This window comes from Salvelinus sp. IW2-2015, linkage group LG20 (assembly GCF_002910315.2).
Source record: "Salvelinus sp. IW2-2015 linkage group LG20, ASM291031v2, whole genome shotgun sequence".
NCBI classification, from domain to species: domain Eukaryota; kingdom Metazoa; phylum Chordata; class Actinopteri; order Salmoniformes; family Salmonidae; genus Salvelinus; species Salvelinus sp. IW2-2015.
The window spans coordinates 48407601-48432434 of NC_036860.1; the positions used below are offsets into that span (position 1 = coordinate 48407601).

The 24834-nt window shown below is 44.5% G+C and overlaps 4 protein-coding genes and 1 pseudogene across 6 annotated transcripts; 2 read left to right on the forward strand and 3 right to left on the reverse strand.

Annotated features, from left to right (window-relative positions):
* Nucleotides 1-3125: 3125 nt before the first annotated feature.
* On the reverse strand, nucleotides 3126-5382 carry LOC111980226 (complement C1q-like protein 4; annotated as a pseudogene).
* An 88-nt stretch (nucleotides 5383-5470) lies between these two features.
* On the reverse strand, nucleotides 5471-12076 carry LOC111980225 (tubulin polymerization-promoting protein family member 3-like). Its single transcript, XM_024010910.2, has 4 exons — nucleotides 11853-12076; nucleotides 8801-8997; nucleotides 8504-8657; nucleotides 5471-8251 (listed from the first exon to the last, which is right to left on the reverse strand). The coding sequence occupies exons 2-4, from the start codon at nucleotides 8989-8991 to the stop codon at nucleotides 8060-8062; spliced, it is 537 nt and encodes a 178-aa protein (XP_023866678.1). The 5' UTR covers nucleotides 8992-8997; nucleotides 11853-12076; the 3' UTR covers nucleotides 5471-8059.
* Nucleotides 12077-13575: 1499 nt separating this feature from the next.
* On the forward strand, nucleotides 13576-16394 carry LOC111982052 (tripartite motif-containing protein 16). 2 transcript variants are annotated; one of them, XM_024013583.2, is made up of 7 exons: nucleotides 13576-14241; nucleotides 14402-14497; nucleotides 14735-14968; nucleotides 15170-15326; nucleotides 15416-15472; nucleotides 15552-15629; nucleotides 15722-16394. In XM_024013583.2, the coding sequence occupies exons 1-7, from the start codon at nucleotides 13669-13671 to the stop codon at nucleotides 16261-16263; spliced, it is 1737 nt and encodes a 578-aa protein (XP_023869351.1). In that variant the 5' UTR covers nucleotides 13576-13668; the 3' UTR covers nucleotides 16264-16394. The 2 variants fall into 2 exon arrangements, with proteins under 2 accessions (XP_023869351.1, XP_023869352.1); XM_024013584.2 differs by having other exon boundaries at nucleotides 15576-15629.
* Nucleotides 16395-16544: 150 nt separating this feature from the next.
* On the reverse strand, nucleotides 16545-22145 carry LOC111981639 (zinc finger and SCAN domain-containing protein 31). 2 transcript variants are annotated; one of them, XR_011481771.1, is made up of 3 exons: nucleotides 21072-22078; nucleotides 17011-20930; nucleotides 16545-16884 (listed from the first exon to the last, which is right to left on the reverse strand). XR_011481771.1 is itself a non-coding variant. In XM_024013017.2 (3 exons), the coding sequence occupies exons 2-3, from the start codon at nucleotides 21740-21742 to the stop codon at nucleotides 20045-20047; spliced, it is 1557 nt and encodes a 518-aa protein (XP_023868785.1). In that variant the 5' UTR covers nucleotides 21743-21757; nucleotides 22065-22145; the 3' UTR covers nucleotides 16545-20044. The 2 variants fall into 2 exon arrangements, 1 of the variants encoding a protein (XP_023868785.1); XM_024013017.2 differs by having other exon boundaries at nucleotides 16545-20930; nucleotides 21072-21757; nucleotides 22065-22145.
* Nucleotides 22146-22208: 63 nt separating this feature from the next.
* On the forward strand, nucleotides 22209-24834 carry LOC111981638 (zinc finger and SCAN domain-containing protein 21-like). The gene is made up of 3 exons (XM_024013016.2): nucleotides 22209-22299; nucleotides 22717-23408; nucleotides 23549-24834. Exons 2-3 carry the CDS (start codon nucleotides 22747-22749, stop codon nucleotides 24591-24593), a joined length of 1707 nt encoding a protein of 568 aa, XP_023868784.1. The 5' UTR covers nucleotides 22209-22299; nucleotides 22717-22746; the 3' UTR covers nucleotides 24594-24834.

A 24834-nucleotide genomic window follows, 5' to 3' on the forward strand; every position in this document is an offset into this window, starting at 1 on the left:
GGAAGCAGAGTGATGGAGTTATTGAAATGGATGAATGCATGTCCAGGATAGGACTATTATTGAGTGTATTGTCTGTGGAATATGTGTAGTGGGTTTAAGGTTGGTGTGTATGCATACCCAGGGCAGGGTTGTAGCAGTTGCCGTGGTTGAGGGAGATCTCGGTGTAGGGAATCGGCACGTTACTGGTGAAGGGGCCGAAGCAGTGGCTTTTGGGACTCATGGTGGCTGTGAATGCCACCCGCATTCCTCCTGGAGAGAGAAAGAGAGAGAGAGAGTCCGTTTTTCAGTCAGATAGAGATAGCCCATTGGGCACAAACTGGTCGTTAATTCTCCATCTAAAAAAAAAGTCAATGTGATGATGTTGAGTCAACGTGGAAAGGAATTTCTGGAATGCTTGTCTTTTTATCACCCAACTTTAAATTCCATTGACATGGTTAATGTTTTGTTAATTTCATATTGAGTTCACGTTGAACTACGTGAGCTCAATCAAATGTAAATCAGAATTAGACATTAAACTGACATCTGTGCAGTGGGAAGTACGTGTTTTGAGGCGTATATTATTAGCAGCCCTGGCCTCTGTTAGCAGAGAGGTCATCCATAGAATTAGAAGGAGGTCACCCCTCCCTGGTCTGTCTGTGTACCAGATATAATGTTTCTATAATGTTGGTACCTGTGACCTCCTGGATGCTATTGCCCAGCTGGGACAGGCTGTGCCACAGGGTCATCATCCTGGTGGACACCTGCTCCTCCAGTTCATGGAGCATCCCCGCTGGTACTTAAACACACACTCACAGTCCCAGCGGCCGCACGGCAGCACACCCTCCCATGCTACTAACCACAGGCAGGGAGAGAGAGGTGGGGGGACATGGGTAGAGAGAGGAGGGTTAAGGACATGCAAAGTGATGCAACGTAGCTGATTCATTCATGTCAACAAATGTGTTGATTTGTACTCCTTTGTTAACGTTACAGTGATTTCAATTCAGGTTGGCATTTATTATCATGAATCAATTGAGACAGGTAAAAGTCCATTTCATTTATACCATACATTATCCACTTTTGATTATGGGCACTACTTTCCATCATTTCATATATTTTACTCACCCAGTGTTCATTTTTGTTTGGTGTCATAAGGCTATTAATAATTGTATTGTGCAATCATAGTCCATCTCCTCACTCCACATCAGTAGTCCAGATAGATATCTCTGTGACAGAGATGAACTAGCTAAACAACAGCTCTAAGTACTGTACATACTGTTTTGATCCCAACCTCATATGTCTGTCATCACTGTACTGACTGTGTCAGCAAGAACAAACCAATCCTCTGGTCCACGCCCAAGTCCTCTAGCCCTCAGCTCTGTAAAAGATAGGCAGCAGCAGCAAACTCCAGTCCTCAAACACTCCAACACTAACAGGAACCAGCGCTAACAGACACACAGAGAGACAGGATGTACAGTACCAGCAAAGCCAACACTCAGCTTCTTCCAGGTGAGTTTTATTGTAGGTGGACTACCCTATGGGGGGAGGGAGAGGGGGGATCTTCTCCGACACACCCCGACACTGCCAGCACAATTCCCCAAACTCTCTCCCACACACAATTCCAATTCCAGGTCCCTGGGCAGGACACCCACACTAGGTGTGAAGGCAGGATCCTGCAGGGTCCACCCAGATTATCAACCCAAGTGTGTAATGTGTACATACAGCGACTGTAGCAATCCGTGTGTATTATTAGGTCACTGGTGTCAGGTGGACTGATGGCATCAGTGAGGTTGTTTATTCTTCCTGGTGGTGTCTCTGCCCCAGTGCTCTTGGAATTCAATAGGAGACTGATAATACCTGATCAATGGGAGGCCTAGTTTGGGCGATTGTCCTTCCCGCTTCCCTGTCCTCCTCGTTCATTGTGTGGTGACATACGGTAGGTAGTGAACCTGACAGTGAAGGTGTCATGGTGTGTGTGATCAGGTAATCTCTCCATTGACTTTTCATCTCCTTTCTCATGGGCCATTGTCGTAATCAGTGTCACAACATCCGATTCACATCAAAATGGTTCTAAGTGACACATTGTTCTGAGATTGGGATCTTCTGAAAGCTGGCACAGCCTGCGCTAGTACAAGAATGCTTGTTCTGGGGCAAATCCAAAGTTATGGACACCAAGCTCTCTGCGCTATAATCCCCTTACCATTAACTGAGAACACAGGACAGACAGAAGAGTTGAGTCACAGGAGGTAGGTTGGTGATGTCTTCTATAACCACCAGACCAAAAGCTCCAACACAGCTTTGATATCAGCTTCATCTAAATATTGTTAATATTCCTCTATCACATGGTTTAGTCTGTGGTTTTCCAATCACTTATCTGTATATCTGATCTTTCTTGCTGGCACTGACCACAGGTCAAATAGTTCAATGTGAAGTTGTGACACACTGTATATGTCATCAAGGTGTAACAACAATGTGAAGTTGTGACACTGTATAGGTCATCAAGGTGTAACAACAATGTGAAGTTGTGACACACTGTATAGGTCGATCAAGTGTAACAACAATGTGAAGTTGTGACACACTGTATAGGTCATCAAGGTGTAACAACAATGTGAAGTTGTGACACACTGTATAGGTCATCAAGGTGTAACAACAATGTGAAGTTGTGACACACTGTATAGGTCATCAAGGTGTAACAACAATGTGAAGTTGTGACACACTGTATAGGCCTGGTGCCTGGCCAGCTGCTGTTGTTATGGAGGACACAAGGCTGCAGTGAAAGTGTTTTTGAGTCTGTAAGTAGGCTTGTTCTGGTTCATACTCAGGGTTAAATTTCAGGATATTGTGCCTAGTTTTGAGTATCTTAGGTATACTTATGTAACACTTGCCCCTTAAATAATTTAATGATATTGCCAGAACAATATAAAAGTCCCATCATTGACATCTATCTGAAATAAACAAAAACAATTAACGCTTAAAGATTTTGTGAATAATAATCAATCACTCTGGTCATGGGTGTGTCATTATGAGTGTTTGTAACTGAAACAGAGACAATAATGGAGCAATCAGTCTGATATTTCTCATCACTGCAATGTATTGTTGGAAAGTTGAAACCATTGCCACACATTATACTTACATGACAGTAGGTCTACAGTTCCACTGTGGGTGGGTGGGTATGCAGCCACCCTGAGATGGTTACATCTACTTTTCTCTTCAGTCAGCCAGCAACCTGTATGTGCTTCTACACTGTGGGTCTATAAGGGAAGGGCTGTGTTCATACATGTTTTAATTCAAAACCATTTCCATTCAACATACACTGAGTAAGTATACCACACATTAGGAACACCTTTCTAATATTGAGTTGCACCCCACCCTTTTGTCCTCAGAACAGCCTCAATTCGACAGGGCATGGACTCTACAAGGTGTCGAAAGCATTCCACAGGGATGCTGGCCCATGTTGACTCCAATGCTTCCCACAGTTGTGTAAAGTTGGCTGGATGTCCTTTGGGTGGTAGACCATTTTTGACACACACTAAAAACTGTTGAGCATGAAAAACCCAGCAGCATTGCAGTTCTTGACACAAACCGGTGCACCTGGAACCTACTACAATACCCTGTTTTTGTCTTGCCCATTCACCCTCTGAATGGCACACAATTCGTCTCAATTATCTCAAGGCTAAAAAAGTATTCTTTAACCGGTCTTCTCCCCATCATTGAAATGGATTTAACAAATGGCATCAATAAGTGATCGTAGCTTTCACCTGGATTCACCTGGTCAGTCTATGTCATAGAAAGAGCAGGTGTTTTGTATACTCAGTGTATTTTACCAATGATTAGTTGAAACCCCAAGTCTGGTGAACATTATTAGAGTAATATGCCGTTAACAATATTTTGAATCACACAGGCCTTGTTGAGCAGGTGATAGAGCTAATACAAGCAGAATCTGGGACAAGAACAAATTTAGAGAGGGAAAGACAGAGAGAGAGTGACTGTAGTCATGACGATGAGTGAGCTCCTAGCAGTCAGTCTGTGGTGTAGATCAGGAAGCTGCTGAAGTTGTTGTGGTGGCTCTGGTCATCACAGAGGAAGCAGCCAGGGGGCAGGCAGACGGACATGGTGTCCCCAGGCTGCAACTGCAGGGCCAGCACGGTGCTGGCTGTGTCCTCCCGGTCCTCGTGGTTCTTCTCCTGGAGTGTGGCCAGGCTCTGGCCATCGTGTTACAGGCTGCCAGCAGGGCCCCCGGGAAGCCTGCATCGCTTCACACCATCGGGGCCAGACTGTAGACCCCAGAGAGATGTGCGGTGAACACCCCTGAGGACACGTCGTAAGCCTGGCCCAGGTTGATGAACACATGCTCGTATGCTACTGTGATTTGCTTCCTCACTGGACCCACGCACCAACGCCAGCGTGTCAACGCCACTAAGAACACTGTACGGCTCTCTAGACAGGAGAGAGAGGGAGGGAGAGGAAGGAGGGTAGAAAAATGGTCAGAGATATACAGGGAAGAATGAGTTGTGTAGGACCTAGAGAAGCTATAAAGGGTCATATTTCAATAGTTACGTTCCCACTGGGCACACAGTGGTTGAATCAACGTTGTTTCTATGTCATTTCAACTAAATTATGTTGAACCAACGTCAAATAGACATTGAATTGTGCCCAGTGGGTTGTTATTCTTTCTACTAGAACAGTTACAATAGGGTCTAGACACATATATAGGGACTTGGATCGTCAATAATCTGATAGTAAAACACACAGATAGGTCATAGATAAGACTAACCTTTAATGTCAATCAGTGCAGTCTGGGCTGTATCCAGGTGTTTCTCTAGTTGGGTCAGAGTAGTGTCAAAATATTTATGCAGCTGCCCTACCGGTCTCTGCATCACACAGCAGCCACAGGGTGCTGGGTCTGTCATACACACACACACATCCTCATTGAGACTCAAACAGACTATTCCAAACACTGAGATATAGACCCTTCCTCTGTATTGTCTCTCTCTCACAGTGTTCTGGTGGTGCAGGGTTGTCCTGGGCCGTTCCAGAAGTAGGTTCCCTTCCCCGGRCCCACCTGTCCCAGGGCCGTCCTAAACACACAGCAGCACGATACCTGGGAGAGAGGACAAAGCAAAACACAGATACACCCTCACATACAAGGAAGGCACTGTCATGTGCTTTCAGAGCGTTACAGTGAATTGAACTGTTCTGAACTTCACCAAAGCACACTCCCACTTCCACTGAACATGGCTGAGAATGTCACATGCAACTTTATACTTCACTTTATAGCCTTACTGCACCCCACCTGCCATTGTATGGGACTTAGCAGAGGAGGCAGACTGGCTTTGTAAGGGTATTAGGGACAGATACTGTGTTTTGGGGTGTGCAGTACCCCATGGAATTTTACTAATCCCTGCTACGTTGATATCATTTGATAAAGTATGTGTGTGTGTATGTGTGTGTGTGCGCATGCATGCGTGTGGGAAAAATACTCTTTCACATGGTCTGAATTGCTGCTCAGTGATTTATTTGAACATATACATACTCTTATAGCTTTTCAGAATTGAGGGAGACACAGCTAAACTGTACAAAACACAACAGACAGTGATCAGTAGGGACAGAACAACAACCCAATAGGAGACAATGCAGTGCAGTCAGGAGGCTCCCAGTCCTCCAACAGAACAATTCATTTAGTCATTCCTCACTGGAGGAGTGGAGGAATGTCCTCATCGGTCTCTTATTCTCTCTTCATTTCTAAAGCACAGGCAAAGCGCTACACTGTACAGATACAGTGTAAATCTTTTCTCTTCTCATTCATTCACCATTCATTAATCTATTACATCATCTATCCATTTGTTTATTCATTCATTCATCCATGCAACTATCTATATTTACAATATACAGTTATTATAGCAGAGCAGATGAAAGCTAAGGACATCAGTAGAGAAGGCTGGGTGAAAGCAGTGCATAATACCAGGGTATTAGTGTTAGTAGCAACCTCAATGATAAGGCAAAATGTGTGGTAGTAGTAGTAGAGAAGTGAGTTCCTGCAGTAATAGGAGTGATGACTGAGGCTGTAGGAGGCGTTTTGGCCTGCCTATATACCATTTTGTGTGTTGTATATGTTCTGTCTAGAGATGTTTTAACTTGTTTTGTACACTAGAGGGCACTAAATGTTGGGTCATGGGTCACTGGTCACAAAAATATAAACACAACATGCAACAACTTCAAAGATTTTACTGAGTTACAATATAAGGAAATCAGTTCATTTAAATAAATTCATTAGGCCCTAATCTATGGATTTCACATGATTGGGAATACTTTACACCTACCTACATGTACATACCTCAATTACCTCGACTAACCTGTACCCCCACACATTGACTCGGTACCGGTACCCCCTGTATATATAGCCTCGTTATTTTATTGTGTAACTTTTTTTTAAACTTTAGTTTATTTTGTAAATATTTTCTTAACTCTTATTTTCTTAAAACTGCATTGTTGGTTAAGGGCTTGTAATTAATAATTTCACGGTAAGGTCTACACCTGTTGTATTTGACGCATGTGACAAATAACATTTGATTTGATAGATATGCATCTGTTGGTCACAGATAACTTTAAAAAAAGTAGGAGCGTGGATCAGAAATCCTGTCAGTATCTGGTATGACCACCATTTGCCTCATGCAGCGCGACACATCTCCTTCACATAGAGTTGATCAGGCTGTTGATTGCGGCCTGTGGAATGTTGTCCCACTCCTCTTCAATGGCTGTGCAAAGTTGCTGGATATTGGCAGGAACTGGAACACACTGTTGTACACGTCGATCCAGAGCATCTCAAACATGCTCAATGGGTGACATGTCTGGTGAGTATGCAGGCCATCGAAGAACTGGGACATTTTCAGCTTCCAAGAACTGTGTACCGATCCTTGCAACATGGGGCCGTGCATTATCATGCTGAAACATGAGGTGATGGCAGCGGATAAATGGCACGACAATGGGGCTCAGGATCTCATCACGGTATCTCTGTGCATTCAAATTGACATCGATAAAATGCAATTGTGTTTGTTGTCTGTAACTTATGCCTAACCATACTATAACCCCCCCGCCGCCATGGGGCACTCTGTTCACAAAGTTGACATCAGAAAATGGCTCGCCCACACGACCCCATACACGTGGTATGCGGTTGTGAGGCCGGTTGGATGTACTGCCAACGTCTCTAAAACGACATTGGAGGTGGCTTATGGCAGAGAAATGAACATTAAATTCTCTGGCTACAGCTCTGGAGCATGTTCTTTCAAAACTTGAGACATCTGTGGCATTGTGTTGTGTGACAAAACTGCACATTTTAGAGTGGCCTTTTACTGTCCCCAGTACAAGGACCACGTTTGTAATGATCATGCTGTTTAATAAGCTTCTTGATATGCCACACCTGTCAGGTGTATGGATTATCTTGGCAAAGGAGAAATGCTGCATGGCTGCGCCCCTGCCTATAGATTAGGTCCTAATGAATTTATTTCAATTGACTGATGTCCTTATATGAACTGTAACTCAGTAAAATTGTTGACATTGTTGCATGACGCGTTTATATTTTTGTATGTATATATATATATATATATATATATATATTATACACAACACATAAACAAGGCAAAATGACTCATACGGAGGCATCTAGTGAAGCTGGGAGGGATAGGGTCAGGGGTTGGAGGGTCAGGGGTTGGAGGGTCAGGGGTTGGAGGGTCAGGGGTTGGAGGGTCAGGGGTTGGAGGGTCAGGGGTTGGAGCGCTTGGGAAGGTGAATATATCTAAATATTATTCACGTTTTTATTGGTCACTGTTTTGTTTTCTATTCAGGTTTACTCCTCACCCTTACACCGCCCCTCTCCATCATAACAACCACCACCCCAACATGCAACTTTAAAGGATATATAATACTATGACACCCAGTGACTGACCAGCCCATCCTACCTGCGCAGTATGTGCATTAATATACATTTACACAAGTTCTCACTTAAATTACACTATTTAGGGAGGGTCTTTGGGGTAAATAGTGGGGTCTGACTGAGCATATCTCTCTCTCGCTCCCTCTGTCCTGCTTATGCTTCCTTGACCTTATCCTCATAGGTGCCCTTGCCCTTGTAGGCCCCCACATAGCCACTGGCATCTGGAATGTCTACTCGCCCGGCCTTGCCCTTCCCCTTGCCCGACTCGTCAAACCGCTCCTTGTGTGCCCCTGTGAATTTGGTGGTGTCTGTGAGTCTGTCCACCGCCGCTGCCTTGGCCACTTTCTATGAGCAGGAAAAGAGCGAGGGAAAAGAGCGAGGGAAAGAGAAAGGGAAAGGGAAAGAGAAAGGGAAAGAGAAAGGGAAAGGGAGAATGAGAGATGAGGATACAAAGTAAGAGCTTACCCACCACACAGATATGCACACACACAGCGGACACACACACAGCGGGGACACACACAGCGGACACACACACACAAGCTCTCTTTGAGACTGTAATATTATCAGGCTGTGTGCTGCTGACAGGTAGACACTCACGGTGATGCCTGCGTTGGCAGGCTCCTTCCCTGCTATGAGGCCGTAGAGCTGCTGCAGCGCCTCCTCCTGGCCCTTCCCTTTAAAACGCTTGGGGGCCAACTCTGACAGGGCCTGGCTGAACTGCTCAAAGGCAATCACACGAGCTGTCTTCGCCCTAAAATACACAGAAAACATTTTGAGAGTTTTACCTTTACTCATGATATGGTATTCTGAGGGCCTCTGGCCATATTCCCTCTTTCCTAGAAAGATGACTGTGTATCTGTCAGTGTGGAGGTTTGAAACTGGACCGAGTCTCACTTGACTTTAGTGAAGACAATGTCCACATCGGTGGCAGTGACGTTCTTGCCGTCGATGACCCGGCAGTCCTTGCAGAGTTTGGCAAAGTTCTTCCCGTTAATCTCCTTCCCAGTAGCCTTGGTGTCCCCATGAATGGCAAACTTCTTGAAGGCCGTCTCCACCTCTGCTACTGATACGGAGCCCTCTGCCATTCTGCCCTATAGATAGAGAGATGGAGATAGAGAGAGAGGTAAAACATTAAGGATGGGATGCAAGAGACTGCTGTAGTTTCTCACAGCAAGTGCAACAGCAAGTGCACTGCCATAATGTTGAAATAACATTGGGAGGACACCGAGTCCACGGAGACAGGAAATGAGGAGGTATTGGGAGAGATTTGGTCATTAAGCCGATACATTCAGCACACCACATCCTCTGGGCATTTTATATAATATACATATACACACACACACATACACACACACACACACACACGTTCGAAAAGACTCCATTAGCTGGAATGATTCCCTGCCCAAACAAGAAATGGCTGCTGTGGCCGCTGATTTATGATGGACACACACACACCCATACCCACACACATATATTCATCCATCTCAAACTGTTACAGTTAGTTCAGCTCCTCTCCGAGAGCTACTTAATTAAATAACGTTCCATTATGTATCATTACTGGAGACAAGCCTGTTGTTGGGTAAAAATATCACAATTAAGTAAATGAGACCATGGTAGGAATATCTCACTTTCTTTTATAGTGGGTTGTTTTCAATATATATATATTTTTAAAATTTTATTAATTTAATTAATGCTCTTATCCAGATCGACTCTTATCCATTCATTTTAAGATTATCCATTCATCTTAAGATACACTACATGACCAAAAGTATGTGGACACCTGCTCGTCGAACATCTCATTCCAAAATCATGGGCATTCATATGGAGTTTGTCTCCCCTTTGCTGCTATAACAGCCTTCCCTCTCCTGGGAAGGCTTTCTACTAGATGTTGGACCAATGCTGCAGGGACTTGCTTCCATTCAGCCACAAGAGCATTAGTGAGGTCGGGCAATGATGTTGGGCAATTAGGCCTGGCTTGCAGTCGGCGTTCCAATTAATCCCAAAGATTTTCGATGGGGTTGAGGTCAGGGCTATGTGCAGGCCAATCAAGTTCTTCCACACCGATCTTGACAAACCATATCTGTATGGACCTTGCTTTGTGGCCGGGTCCATTGTCATGCTGAAAAAGGAAAGGCCCTTCTCCAAACTGTTGTCACAAAGTTGGAGGCACAGAATCAGGTCTCTCCAGAGATGTTCGATCGGGTTCAAATCTGGGCTCTGGCTGGGCCACTCAAGGACATTCAGAGACTTGTCCCAAAGCCACTCGTGCGTCGTCTTTGCTGTGTGCTTAGGGTCGTTGTCCTGTTGGAAGGTGAACCTTCGGCCCAGTCTGAGGTGCAGGTTTTCATCAAGGATCTCTCTGTACTTTGCTCGGTTCATCTTTCCCTCAATCCTGACTAGTCTCCCAGTCCCTGCCGCTGAAAAACTTCCCCATCATGCTTCACCGTAGGGATGGTGCCAGGTTTTCCCCAGACGTTACGTTTGGCATTCAGGCCAAAGAGTTCAATCTTGGTTTTATCAGACCACAGAATCTTGTTTCTCATGGTCTGAGAGTTCTTTAGGTGGCTTTTGGCAACCTCCATGCTGGATGCCATGTGCCTTACTGAGGAGTGGCTTCCGTCTGGCCACTCTACCATAAAGACCTGATTGGTGGAGTGCTGCAGAGCTGGTTGCCCTTCTGGAAGGTTCTCCCATGTCCACAGAGGAACTCTGGAGCTCTGTCAGAGTGACCATCGGGTTCTTGGTCATTTCCCTGACCAAGGCCCTTCTCCCCTGATTGTTCAGTTTGGCTGGGCCGCCAGCTCTAGGAAGGGTCTTGGTGGTTCCAAACTTCTTCCATTTAAGAATGATGGAGGCCACTGTGTTCTTGGGGACCTTCAATGCTGCAGAAATATTTTGGTACCCTACCCCAGATCTGTGCCTCAACACAATCCTGTCTCGGAGCTCTACGGACAATTCCTTCGACCTCATGGCTTGGGTTTTGCTCTGACATGCACTGTCAACTGTAGGACCGTATATAGACAGGTGTGTGCCTTCCCAAATCATGTCCAATCAATTGAATTTACCACAGGTGGACTTCAAGTTGTAGAAACATCTCAAGAATGATCAATGGAAACAGGATGTACCTGAGCTCAATTTCGAGTGTCATAGCAAAGGGTCTGAATACCTATGTAAATAAGGTATTCCTGTTTTTAATTTTAAATACATTTGTAAATAACTTTCTAAAAACATGTTTCTGCTTTGGCTTTATGGGGTACTGTGTGTAGATTGATGTGTAAATTGTTTTATTTAATACATTTTTAGAATAAGGCTGGAAAAAGTCAAGGGGTCTGAATACTTTTTGAATGCACTGTATAATGTAGCTAGGTGAGACAACCATATATATCAGTCATAGTCAGTACATTTTTCCTCAAAAAGTAGCTATCAGCAAAGTCAGTGCTAGTACGAAAAGTTCAAGAAAGGCAAGGGTGTTAGTTGTTATTGCTTTTTAAGAGGGGGGTGGGGGGAGGGGGGTGCTGTGAGATTAATCAAGTAAAGTAATCGATCAATAAAGTAATGAAGGCTTGGATCAAATAGATTAATTCAGCACACTTGCATTAATTATTAACAGACCAGAGAAAGACACTGGGCCATGCAGCATATGATACTCAAAATGTAAAGAAACATTAACATATGTAAATTCATATTTAACATACATTCCACAAGTTAAACACAAACATCATGCAATATTGCCCCATGATATATGTACAGTACATTTCAAATATAGTATGATGCAGCACAAAATAAAAGTACACCAAAAAGAGGACAGTGAGCGTAATAAATTATGTCAAATAGATGGCTTAGCTCATTTCTATGATTTGGTGTCATGTATTGTGGTTTGACCTCTTTCTTACTGGTCCATACATAGACTAAAGTACAGGATAACTTTAAGTGTAAACATGTTTACCTGTTAGGTGAAGGAATTCTTAGTGACGATGATGTTGGGGATGTCTGTGCTGATGCTGCGTGTCTTCCTCCTAGCCCTGCCACTCACACCACCTTCACAATGATGATAGCGATGTACAGAGAAGAGAGGGAGATGGAGAGCAGAAGGTGGGGAGGAAAAGAGCGAGCACAGACCAGCACAAGCCATGACATCATTTGCTGCCTCTCTCGTGAGCATGCGTTCTTGTTTACTCCCCSCTTTCTCTCAACCCTACCCCCTTCCTTTCTCCTCCTTCTTGGCTCCTTCCCCCTCCATCCTTTATGATTGGCTCACAGCTGGTGCTGCAACGCCCTATCCTCTGTCTGTCCAGAGACTAAAGGCTTTTTGTATTAACGAACACGAAGAAAAGCCTATAAATGAGGACAGCATTATACATGAACAGTTAACATCTGAAAGACTTCCATGATATGGATTTCATGTTTATATCTATTTGCGACCACAGTATTTTTTGTCTAATATTCTGTGCATGTCTTTGATATGAAGCATATTACCTTTTTTTTTTACTCACTCATTCATAACCCTTACCTCATGTTTGACACATCTTAGAAACAAATTGACATTATCATTGAAGAAATGAAACCCATCAGTTCTATAAGAAAGGATGTTGATGGAAACACAGTAGTGGCTAATCTGGTACTAGCACCACTAATATTGTGTCAATAATGTTCTATTCTAGAGAATTTACAGCATAACCACACACGGAGTGTTTAACTGATATTGTGACACAGAGGGCATGTTTTCCCACCAGATGAACTTGCAGGGATTTGACTTTGTCCTTTAGGATATGTTTACTGTAAGGCCCTGTCCCCATGTTGTGTGGGTATACACCAATGACTGTATATGGTGTACACATGGTGGTGTAGTGTCCTATCTCTTATACGGAAAAGAAGCAGGGCAGGCTGTTTCGACATCATCAGCCATCATGAGACCTACTACTGCTGTGTCAACAAAAATGCTGTTCCAACTTGCCTTTTGAATATACTGCAATATTAAGTTGTAACCCTGTTTACAATCACTGTTCCATTACATGCTTTCAATGAATGGCAAGTTCATCATGATGATCAACTCAAAATTAAATCATATTTGTCACATGCGCCGAATACAACTGGTGTAGACCTTACAGTGAAATGCTTACTTACAAGCCCCTAACCAACAATGCAGTTAAGAAAATTCCTAAAAAAGTAAAAATAAATAAATAATTAGAGAACAGCAGTAAAATAACAATAGCAAAGCTGTATACAGGAGGCACTGGTTAGTCAAGATAACTGAGGTAACATGTACATGTAGGTAGTCTTATTAAAGTGACTATGCATAGATAATAACAGAGAGTAGCAGCAGCGTGGGGGAGGGGGGGGGCAATGCAAACAGTCCAGGTAGGCATTTGATTAGATGTTCAGGAGTCTTATGGCTTGAGGTTAGAAGCTGTTAAGAAGCCTCTTGTACATAGACTTGGAGCTCCAGTACCGCTTGCCGTGCGGTAGCAGAGAGAACAGTCTAGGACTATGATGATCACACATTTCGCCAAAAGAACCAACCAAGAGTGTCTGTTGCTGTGTGGTATGTGGCCTCATTCCTCTATGGTCACATTCACTTCCCAGTTTCATGCAGGTTGTCTTTTCTGTTTACACTAAAACACAGCCTCACCTTTAAATACCAGTGGAAGGGGACTGCACTCTTGCTTTAGTCTCACTCCCGTTTAATACAGGTCAGTGGAGTGTCATTCTATACTTCTACTGACTGGTTATCTCCTTGTGTCTCAGTCTGACCCAGCAGGACCATGGCTGAGCCGAACTTTCCCCTGCCTCCAGATGGCTACACCTGTCTTCTGTGTGCCGATGTGCTGCGAGACCCTGTTACCATCTCCTGTGGAGACACCTACTGCCTGGAGTGCATCAAGGTCTACTGGGACCAGTATGACCACCTGGGGGTGTACAACTGCCCCCAATGCAGGGCCACCTTCACCCCTCGCCCCGTCCTTAGGCGCAACGTGCCCAACGTGACCCAGGTGCGCCGGCAGCTGCCCGAGCTACAGCCCTTCCCCTACCTCCAGAGGGATTCGCTGTGTGACTTCTGTGTGGGCCGCCGCAGTAAGGCTGTCAAGTCCTGCCTGATGTGCCTGGCCTACTACTGCGAGACACACATCAAGCCCCACTACGAGTCTGCCACCTTCAAGAGGCACAAGCTGGTGGATGAGACGGGTCACCTGGACAGGAAGATCTGTCCGCAGCACGAGAAGGGCCTGGAGCTGTTCTGTCGCTCTGACCAGATGTGTATCTGTGTGCTGTGTACCGTCAGGGAACACCGCAGCCACAACATCATCTCTGCTGAGGAGGAGCGCGCTGAGAAACAGGCAAGACTGCTCTTACACACTGGAACAACCTACCCTCACTAATCGCTCTAACAGTACATGTCAACTGCAATGATACAGCTTAACTCATTTGAAACTTCTAAAGACAATGGGGTATTATGGCCCCTCAGTTTACTAACCATCTCTTCCTTTCCTTTAACAGAAAAACCTGTTGGTGACCCAGTCTGAGGTCCAGCACATCATTCAGGAGCGGATGAAGGAACTGCAGGAGTTGAGACACAATGTTGACGTTCTCAAGGTTAGGTCCATTTCCATTTCCTAGGTCAATTTCTGGTACTTTTTATGAGACTACATCCCTTTAATTTAGCACCATAGTATCATTCATTATACATGTTGGACCATATATTGCCATAGAGACACTAAATCAATCATTACAATTGTGTTTGCAATGTTTTGTTTTTAATTATATATATATAAATATATATAACACAATGATATTTGTGTAATATGCAGTATCTCCCTCCCCTAACGTCAGAGCAATGCCCAGCGGGTGATATCGGACAGTGATAAGATCTTCAGTGAGATGTTGCAGGCAGTGGAGCGATGGCACGTTGAGGTGAGCCAGCTGACCAAGGCCAACATGCAGGTGGCCATGTCACAGGCTGAGGGATACGTGGAGCGGCTGGAGCAGGAGATCCTGGAGCTGCAGCGCAAAGATGTTGAGCTGCGCCAGATCCTGGACACAGAGGACAACATCCACTTCCTACAGGTAGTGGACTAGAGGGAGGGGGGACTCTGGGCTGTCGGAACAAGGATCAGTACAATATTCAACTAATTATTATGAATCTAGCATTGGCATTACAATGAAAAGCAAGTCTATTCAATTCAAATATGTTATTCTCCTTGTGTCTATTTAATGAAAAATGACTCACTGAAACAGTATTTCATATCTTACTTCGGCACTACGTAGAGTTTCCCCACGCTGTGTGTTCCTCCTGAGCCCACGGTGCCCAAAGTACTAATCAACCCCCAGTTCTCCTTCGGAGAGATCACGAAGACTGCCACCGACATGAAGGAGCATCTAGATGACATCTGTAAGAAGGAGCTGAGCAAAATCTCCAAGTTAGGTTAGTCTATTAATGTGACTAAAATGCCTACAACAAAGCTTGTGTACAGCAAGATTTTGCGATAACCAACTGTAATTTTACATTTACAGTAAGTGATATCCCTGTATACATACTTTCACCAAGAGGTGGCGACAAACGATTCAAAGGTACATATTTATGAAGTTTACATTGGTTTATTATCTGTGAAAAAATATCAGTTTTTAATCTGAATATCTCTGGTGATAGAATCCATATTTTGTTCTAATACAGCTCCCACCAGGGCAGATTTTCAGGAACCCAAAACTAGAGCAGACTTCTTGAGATGTGAGTGCTCTGTTCTTGTCTGTTCTTGTCTGTTATACCAACTCAAATCATATAATTTTCTGATAATGCCAATAAATATGTATTTTTTTCAGATTCTTGTCCGCTCACCTTTGACCCCAACACAGCCTACAAAGAGCTGGTTCTGTCTGAGGGGAACCACAAAGTGATGCGGAAGAAGACAGTCAAGTTTTACCCGGATCACCCCGAACGCTTCGATGGCTTCTCCCAGGTTCTATGCAAGGAGTGCCTGGGTGGGTTCAGGTACTACTGGGAAGCAGAGTGGAGCGGGGAGTTCTCCATCGGAGTGGCCTACAAGAGCATCAGCCGCAAGGGTAAGAACTCTTACAGTCTGCTGGGCTACAACGACAAGTCCTGGAGCCTGCTCTGCTCTGACTCGGGCTACTCCGCATGGCACAACAAGATGGACAAAGACCTGCCAGAGGCCCCACGGGCCACACGGATTGGAGTGTACCTGGACTACGCTGCCAACACGGTGGCCTTCTACTCTGTGTCAGAGGCCATGGAGCTGATCCACAAATTCAAGGCCCAGTTCTCTGAGCCTCTGTATGCAGGCTTTGGAGTGGGTTCTTCCGTGTCCCTCTGCCAACTAAAGGAGAACCTCCAACCTTACTGAGCACAGTGATAACAGGCTGAGGGGAATCTACTCAATGTAAATAGGACTCTGTAAACTACACAATGCTAATGTTTCACATAATCATTATGAATCATTTAAATTCAATAGATTTCAATAAAAATATAAAACTGCATGAGTGAAATTAGTAATGATTCATAATGAGAATATGCCTATGACTTCAATACTGTGACGTGATTTTTGTAAAAATGTTTACCTATGTTGGAAATGTGTCAAAGATATGATCTTGACCAATCTGAGAAAAAATAAGTATTTGTGATGAATTTTCCATCTATCCAGACAATTTTATAACATGACATGTTCATTGCAAGACAATATCTGTCAAAGGTTCTCTTTCAAAACTGTGCAAGTTAAGAAATATGCACATCCTCCAGCTATAGTATCTYCTATATACACTACTGTTCAAAAGTTTGGGATCCCTTAAAAATGTCCTTGTTTTTAAAAGAAAAGCAAATTTTTTGTCCATTAAAATAACATCAAATGGATCAGAAATACAGTGTAGACATGGTTGATGTTGTAAATGACTACTGTAGCCGGAAACAGCTGATATTTTATGGAATATCTACATAGGCGTACAGAGGCCCATTATCAGCAACCATAACTCTAACCAGAATAGAAAGAGTGGGAGGCCCCGGTGCACAACTGAGCAAGAGGACAAGTAGATTAGTGTCTAGTTTAAGAAACTCAAGTTCTCAACTGGCAGCTTCATTAAATAGTACCCCTCAAAACACCAGTCTCAAAGTCAACAGTGAAGAGGCGATTCCGGGATGCTGGCCTTCTAGGCAGAGTTGTAAAGAAAAAGCCATATCTCAGACTGACCAATAAAAATAAAAGATTAAGATGGGCAAAAGAACACAGACACTGGACAGAGGAAGATTGGAAAAAAGTGTTATGGACAGACGAATCCAAGTTTGAGGTGTTCGGATCACAAAGAAGAACATACGTGAGAGACCGAAAAAATGAAAAGATGCTGGAGGAGTGCTTGACGCCATCTGTCAAGCATGGTGGAGGCAATGTGATGGTCTMTGGGTGCTTTGGTGGCGGTAAAGTGGGAGTTTTGTACAAGGTAAAAGGGATCTTGAAGAAGGAAGGCTATCACTCCATTTTGCAACGCCATACCCTGTGGATGGCGCTTAATTGGAGCCAATTTCCTCCTACAACAGGACAATGACCTAAAGCACAGAGCCAAATTAAAGCACAGCGCAATAACTATTTAGGGAAGAAACAGTAAGCTGGTATTCTGTCTATAATTCAGTGGCCAGCACAGTCACCGGATCTCAACACTATTGAGCTGTTGTGGGAGCAGCTTGCCCGTATGGTACGTAAGAAGTGCCCATCAAGCCATTCCAACTTGTGGGAGGTGCTTCAGGAAGCATGGGGTGAAATCTCTTCAGATTACCTCAACAAATTGACAACTAGAATGCCAAAGGTCTGCAAGGCTGTAATTGCTGCAAATGGAGGATTCTTTGACGAAGGCAAAGTTTGAAGCACACAATTATTATTTCAATTAAAAATCATTATTTATAACCTTGTCAACGTCTTGACTATATTTCCTATTCATTTTGCAACTCATTTCAGGTATGTTTTCATGGAAAACAAGGAAATGTCTAAGTGACCCCAAACTATTGAACTATATATATATACACAGTTGAAGTCGTAGGTTTACATACACCTTAGCCAAATACATTTAAACTCAGTTTTTCACAATTGCTGACATTTAATCCMKGTAAAAATTCCATTTTTAGGTCAGTTAGGATCACCACCTTATTTTAAGAATGTGAAATGTCAGAATAATAGTAGAGAGAATTATTTATTTCAGCTTGTATTTCTTTCATCACATTCCCAGTGGGTCAGAAGTTTACATACACTCAATTAGTATTTGGTAGCATTGCCTTTAAATTGTTCAACTTGGCTCAAACGTTTCAGGTAGCCATCCACAAGCTTCCCACAATGAGTTGGGTGAATTTTGGCCCATTCCTCCTGACAGAGCTGGTGTAACTGAGTCAGGTTTGTAGGCCTCCTTGCTCACATACGCTTTTTCAGTTCTGCCCACATATTTTCTATGGGATTGAGGTCAGGGCATTGTGATGGCCACTCCAATACCTTGACTTTGTTGTTCTTAAGCCATTTTGCCACAACTTTGGAAGTATGCTTGGGGTCATTGTCCATTTGGAAGACCCATTTGCGACCAAGCTTTAACTTCCTGACTGATGTCTTGAGATGTTGCTTCAATATATCCACAATTTTCCTTCCTCATGATGCCATTTATTTTGTGAAATGCACCAGTCCCTCCTGCAGCAAAGCACCCCCACAACATGACACTGCCACCCCCGTGCTTCACGGTTGGGATGGTGCTCTTCGGCTTGCAAGCCTCCCCCTTTTTCCTCCAAACATAACGATGGTCATTATGGCCAAACAGTTCTATTTTTGTTTCATCAGACCAGAGGACATGTCTCTAAAAAGTACGATATTTGTCCCCATGTGCAGTTGCAAACCATAGTCTGGCTTTTTTATGGCAGTTTTAGAGCAGTGGCTTCTTCCTTGCTGATCGGCCTTTCAGGTTATGTCGATATAGGACTCGTTTTACTTTGGATATAGATACTTTTGTACCTGATTCCTCCAGCATCTTCACAAGGTCCTTTGCTGTTGTTCTGGGATTGATTTGCACTTTTCGCACCGAAGTACGTTCATCTCTAGGAGACAGAACTCATCTCCTTCCTGAGCGGTATGACGGCTGCGTGGTCCCATGGTGTTCATACCTGCATAATATTGTTTGTACAGATGAACGTGGTACCTTCAGGTGTTTGGAAATTGCTCCGAAGGATGAACCAGACTTGTGGATTTCTTTTTTTTCTTCCCTGAGGTCTTGGCTGATTTCTTTTGATTTTCCCATGATGTCAAGCAAAGATACACTGAGTTTGAAGGTAGGCCTTGAAATACATCCACAGGTACACCTCCAATTGACTCAAATGATGTCAATTAGCCTATCAGAAGCTTATAAAGACATTTTCCAAGCTGTTTAAAGGCACAGTCAACTTAGTGTATGTAAACTTCTGACCCACTGGAATTGTGATACAGTGAATTATAAGTGAAATAATCTGTCTGTAAACAATTGTTGGAAAAATGACTTGTGTCATGCACAAAGTAGATGACCTAACCAACTTTCCACAAATTTCTTGTGAACAAACTATAGTTTTGGCGTGGTTGAAAAACGAGTTTTAACGACTCCAACCTAAGTGTATGTAAACTTCCGACTTCAACTGTGTATATATATATATCCTACGCATAAAACAACAAATACATAAAGCAGTACAGTACATTGTTACACAATGTTCTGATCTCTGCTCTTCTGAAGAATTAAATTAAATACAAAAAACGATTCTGCATAACAAAGAATTATTCAAGAGTATCTATCACAATATCCAAATGCATGAAACACCTCTAACTTGGACCATGGCAGGGCATTCTACAAAAAAAAGGGAGCAATGAAGCACAAGTAATTTGAGCTTGTTTACATGGAAACATGGGAGAGATGTTCCACCAACCAGTTCACCTGTGAAATCCAAAGCAGTGTCCTCTGTTTATGGAACACGCCAACAGAAAACACTGGTAGCTTTCTCACACAAATCTGCCTATTTAGGACATTTACAGAGAAAGCCATCTGACCAGTCCTACTTCAAGTCCTTGTTGTGTGCTGATTACTACGAGGCCTCCTCTCAGCGAGGTGAAGTGCTGAGTGAGCAGCTAGCTGCTAGATAGAGTATCAGGGTGAGTGAGAGAGCTGACGTGCCCCTGGCCCTGTCCCTGGCCTGCTGTGGGACACCTGGTGCCTCTTCATGGTGTCTTTGAGTTTGAAGGTCTGTCCACAGTCAGTACATTGAAAGGGTCTCTCCCAGGAGTGGATACGTGTGTGTTTGTTCAGAGTGCGGCGGTGGCAGAAGGCCTTGCCACACACCCCACAGACGAAGGGCCTCGCCCCCGTGTGAATGTTCCTGTGCTCCTCCAGGCTCCTTTGCTGGGTGAAGCAGCAGCCACAGTCTGGGCACTGGTGGGAGGGCGAGGGGGAGGGTGGGCGAGTGTGGAAGGAGGGTGAGGGAACCCTCGGGAGGGTCCCCCAGGTCAGCTGTCCATCTTCAGAGATAAGCCCTGTGTACCTGGCAGTAAGCTCCGTCTCGTCACTAGAATGATTGTTACTCTGCAGTCTGTCTGTCACTGGGCTGTCCTGAACATGTGGATGATAGACATCAGGAGCAAGGGATGGAGGCGACTGTGGGGAGGGGATCTGACTGGACACTCTGGGTGTTGGATGAGTGTACATGGTGGAGGAGAGAGAGTTGTGTCTGGGAGGGGAGATGTAAGGTGTGTCCACCGACATGCTCTCATGTCCTGTTGTGCTCCCATACATTTGGATAGGCTCTGGCGGAGCACTCTCCTGATGCCAGTCAGGGTCCTCCACTTCCTGCTTACACACAAAGATGGACTCTTCCTCTGGGACCACCTTATGCTCATCCTTTTCCTCCTGGTAGCTGGCTACTCCCATGTCTGGAATCTCTAGACTGAAATGGGCAGACTTTTGAGTCTCCAGCTGGTTGAGAAATGACTTGGTCAAAGCATCTGGGTGATCACTGGTGCTCTGCATCTTGACACTCCTGTAAATTCAAAAAATGAGATTAATCATAGTGAATCGTTCTTAGGATCTGCATGTGACTGAACAATTAAACTAAAGACACTGAGGATGATAGAATAACTGCAGATATGATTAGTTCAATAGATGCCACACATTTACCTACCCTTGTTCTTGTGTCTCTGTTGAGCCCTGTGCTGTGTTTMTCTGTGTACGGTCAGGGGAAGGCGAGGAGACGGTGAAGACACCAGACCCAAGCCGCTGCTCAGCCATGCTGATCGCTTCCTCCATATCCCTGGGCTGCTGCTTCTGCACCCAGGCTCCAGCCTCCTTTGGCAAGAGGGACAGAAACTGCTCCATGGCAACACACTGCTCTACCTGTGCAGCAGTCCTTAGGTCAGGCCTAAGCCAGTGCTTAGCAGCTGAGTCAAGCTTCTGCCCCAGCTCTCTGGCTCCCTTCTGGGGTTCGTACCGCAGAGACAAGAAGTCCAGCCTGCTCTGGTCCTCCACAGTCCACATCTGTCCCAGTACCCTGGTCTGGAATGAATTAGACAACCCCTGGGGTCTGATCAGTTGATTCTTCTTCTGTGTCTCCTCTTGCAGCAGCCCATCAAGCCTAGCACCCCAGTCCTCCGGGTCTTTATCTCTCCCTGGTGTCATCCTATGCCTTCTCTGTTCCTCTACATCCTGGGGTGAAGGCCGGTCAAGGGTTCTGGTCAAACCATCCTTGACAAGCTGGCTGAGGACCTTGGCCTGGATCTCCCCCTGTCTGGTCAGCGCTTTCAGCTGTTGTTTATGCACATCCAGCAGGGACACTAGGAACTCAACCACATCCATATTGATTGCAGGTGCCTATGGTGAGGGCAGTAAAAAAATACTTTTCACTAGCTGGAAGGGTCGGAATTGCCAGCTCGATCACAAAGGCATCTAATATCACCGAAAAGTAATTGTTAGCTAATTATTTGAGACTAGTCAAATTTCCAGTACCATCACTGAAACTTAGCTAGTAGCTAGCTAACGTTAGCAAGGTGGACAAACGTTCCAGGACTTGGTTGTTAGCTGGGTGGACGATATAAAATAAAAAACGCTATCAAAATGAACATATTATCTCAAAATTGATTATAAAAGAATGGAAAATAACTAATAAATTACTAGTTACCTGTGATGGTTAATTACTTGACGTGGACGTTTCAATAGCTAACGTTAGCTAGCTACATATAATGTTTGGACAATAGACGACGGGAATGCTTATCATGTTACACACAGCAGACGCATACGTTGTCACGATCAAATGGTACCCCTGGAAACAACAATAAAAACGGCGTACGTAGCTAGCTAGCTAACTTGCAAGAAATACAATACGAGTAAAAGACAAAAAGACGCCCAGTCTCTCGGTAAGTAACGTTATCTTTCTACATGTGGTTTTGGTCAGCTTGATAATCACATTTTATGGTAGAATTTGTCTATTTTGCCTGGATTGTCAGCTAACATGGCTAGCTAGCCCACCTAACTGACCTAACGTTAGCTAGCCAGCTAGCCCTCATCCAGAGAGAAAATGAGGCACACATCTGAATGTGGTGCCAGACAGATTAACAAGCTAGCTAGACGCTATAACTTAGATCATAGCTACATGTACAGCCTTATAAACACATTAAACACAACCTCGTGGATCACGTGTTTGAAACTCTCATTGAGAGTTGGCTATCAACATATTTTATTTTCACAGGATTTATTATACACCCAAATAGCCATCTTCATTGCACAGTGGTACTGTCATTACCATACTTTTATAATCATTTCATATTTCACAGACTGTTGCTAGAGACTCCAAGAGTGGAATCATGGATGTGGTGCGGTTATTTACAAACCTACTAGCAGTGCACAGACAGCAGCTACAGGCCCTGGCTGTACAGGGGGAGATACAGACTGAGGCTCTGGCACAGTTACTGGAGAAGGAGGAGCTCAGGAGAATGGAGCCAGATGTGAAGCTGGAGGAGGTGAAGGATCCTGAGGCCTACCTGCTGCTTTTGGAGGAGGCAGACTCCAACTCCAGGCTTTCTAATGTGAAGTGGGGGCTCCTTGGCGGGGAGTGCCTCAGGTCAGGCGAGCCAAACTACGAGACACTGAGGGCCAGCCTGCAGAGCCAAGTCAGGGCAGAAGAGAGCCGACGGCAGGAGGACTTCAGCTATCTGAGGTACGACCCTGAGAGAGGGCCCAGGGAGTTGGGGCAGGGACTGGAAAGTGCTGCCCAGCACTGGCTTCGGCCTGAGAGGAGAACGGCTGCGGAGGTGGTGAGGTGTGTGGCCCTGCAGAGGTTTGTGTCACTCCTGCCCACACATGTTGGAGACTGTGTGCTGAAACAGTGCCCCCAGGACATGGAGGAGGCTATCTACATGGCTGAGGAGTACCTGAACAACACACCTGGGGATAAGTGCAGTGAGATGGACAACCACACTGATGGAGAGGGATACCCTGCAGAACAACTGAGAGAGGAAGAAGCAGGGTAGGGCCAGATCATGTTTTGAGTGTTTCTTTCTTGCACATCCAAAGAGATTAAGGAAGTGTTAAATATGTTGACTACAAATAGTGTGTGTCTATTGTAATGCATTTGTTGATATGCTGTCTATTTCCATTAATTTTCAGACCTACAGAACATCAAGTTAACAGTGAGAAGATGAAAGTCACAGGACCAGGGTTATTTCTGAAGAGGATAGAATTTTCTAAAGTCTGTCAGTCCAGTACTTTCAATATAGATGCCAGACACCTGGAGGACATTTATAGTGAGGAGAGGAGACTTGATGGGGAAGATGATTTGGTTGAGGAAGACAATTTTTCTGAACATGAGGACTGGATTAAGGAGGAGATAAAATACAATAACCAGGCTGAGGTAGAGGATGAGATCAGGTCAGCCTCTGAGATGGGACAGTCTGCTGATGTGGCTAGAAATACTGAGAATGTTGAGAGAAGTCAGCTTAGAAACATAGCAAATCAGATGCCCGTCTTTGGAAGGGCCAAGAGAGGTGTATCTGCCCCTGTCATCTCCTCGTCCAGCCCTAACACCGCCGAGACAGAGGGAGAAACACCCTGCTGCCTGAAGCGGAAAAACAAAGAAGATCCCTTCCATAGACCAAGCCACTGCTGTCATGACTGTGGTAAGAGCTACAAACGGGCTGCTTTTCTCAGCAAACACAGTTGCAGTGCCTTCCCTAAGTTCATCTGTCCTGACTGTGCCCAAGTCTTTGCCTCTCAGAAATGCCTGACCCACCACCGCAGGAGCCATAATAAGGCTCTAGGCTGCTCTGAGTGTGGAAAGCAGTTTAGGGACAAGTATAATCTGAAATGTCACATGAGGACCCACACAGGTGAGTCCCCTTATACCTGTACAGACTGTGGGGATGTCTTTGCTCAGCTGAAAGGGCTGCAGGAGCACAGGAACATCCACACAGAAGAAAGGCCATTCCGCTGCAGTGTGTGTGGGGAGGTCTTCCACCACAGCCACACCCTAACAAAACATAAGCTTCTTCACTCCCAGCAGTCTTTCCTCTGTACTCGCTGTGGAAAGAGTTTTAAACTAAATGACGACTTGCTAAGGCATCTGAGGACGGTGCATGATGAAAGCATGTACCTCAATGGAGATCAGAGTTTTCATAAGAATGGAGACATTTCACCAAGGCCCTATTGGAATTGACTCTATTTAAAAGAGTCCCCACTTAAAATTTTCAACATACTTCTTCTTATTGGTGAGACTTGCGACGCAAACGTCCCAGTTTTAAATCTTCGTCATAATAAGTCTTATTAGTGGGGCTTGCGAAGCATTCTCTTACATTGTTTTAAGCTAGAAACATCATTCAAACTTTAAAACGTGCAGAACAGTCAGGACCAGTGTGCTTGCATTCAACTTTTTGATATATTATATTGTTTTTAAACTA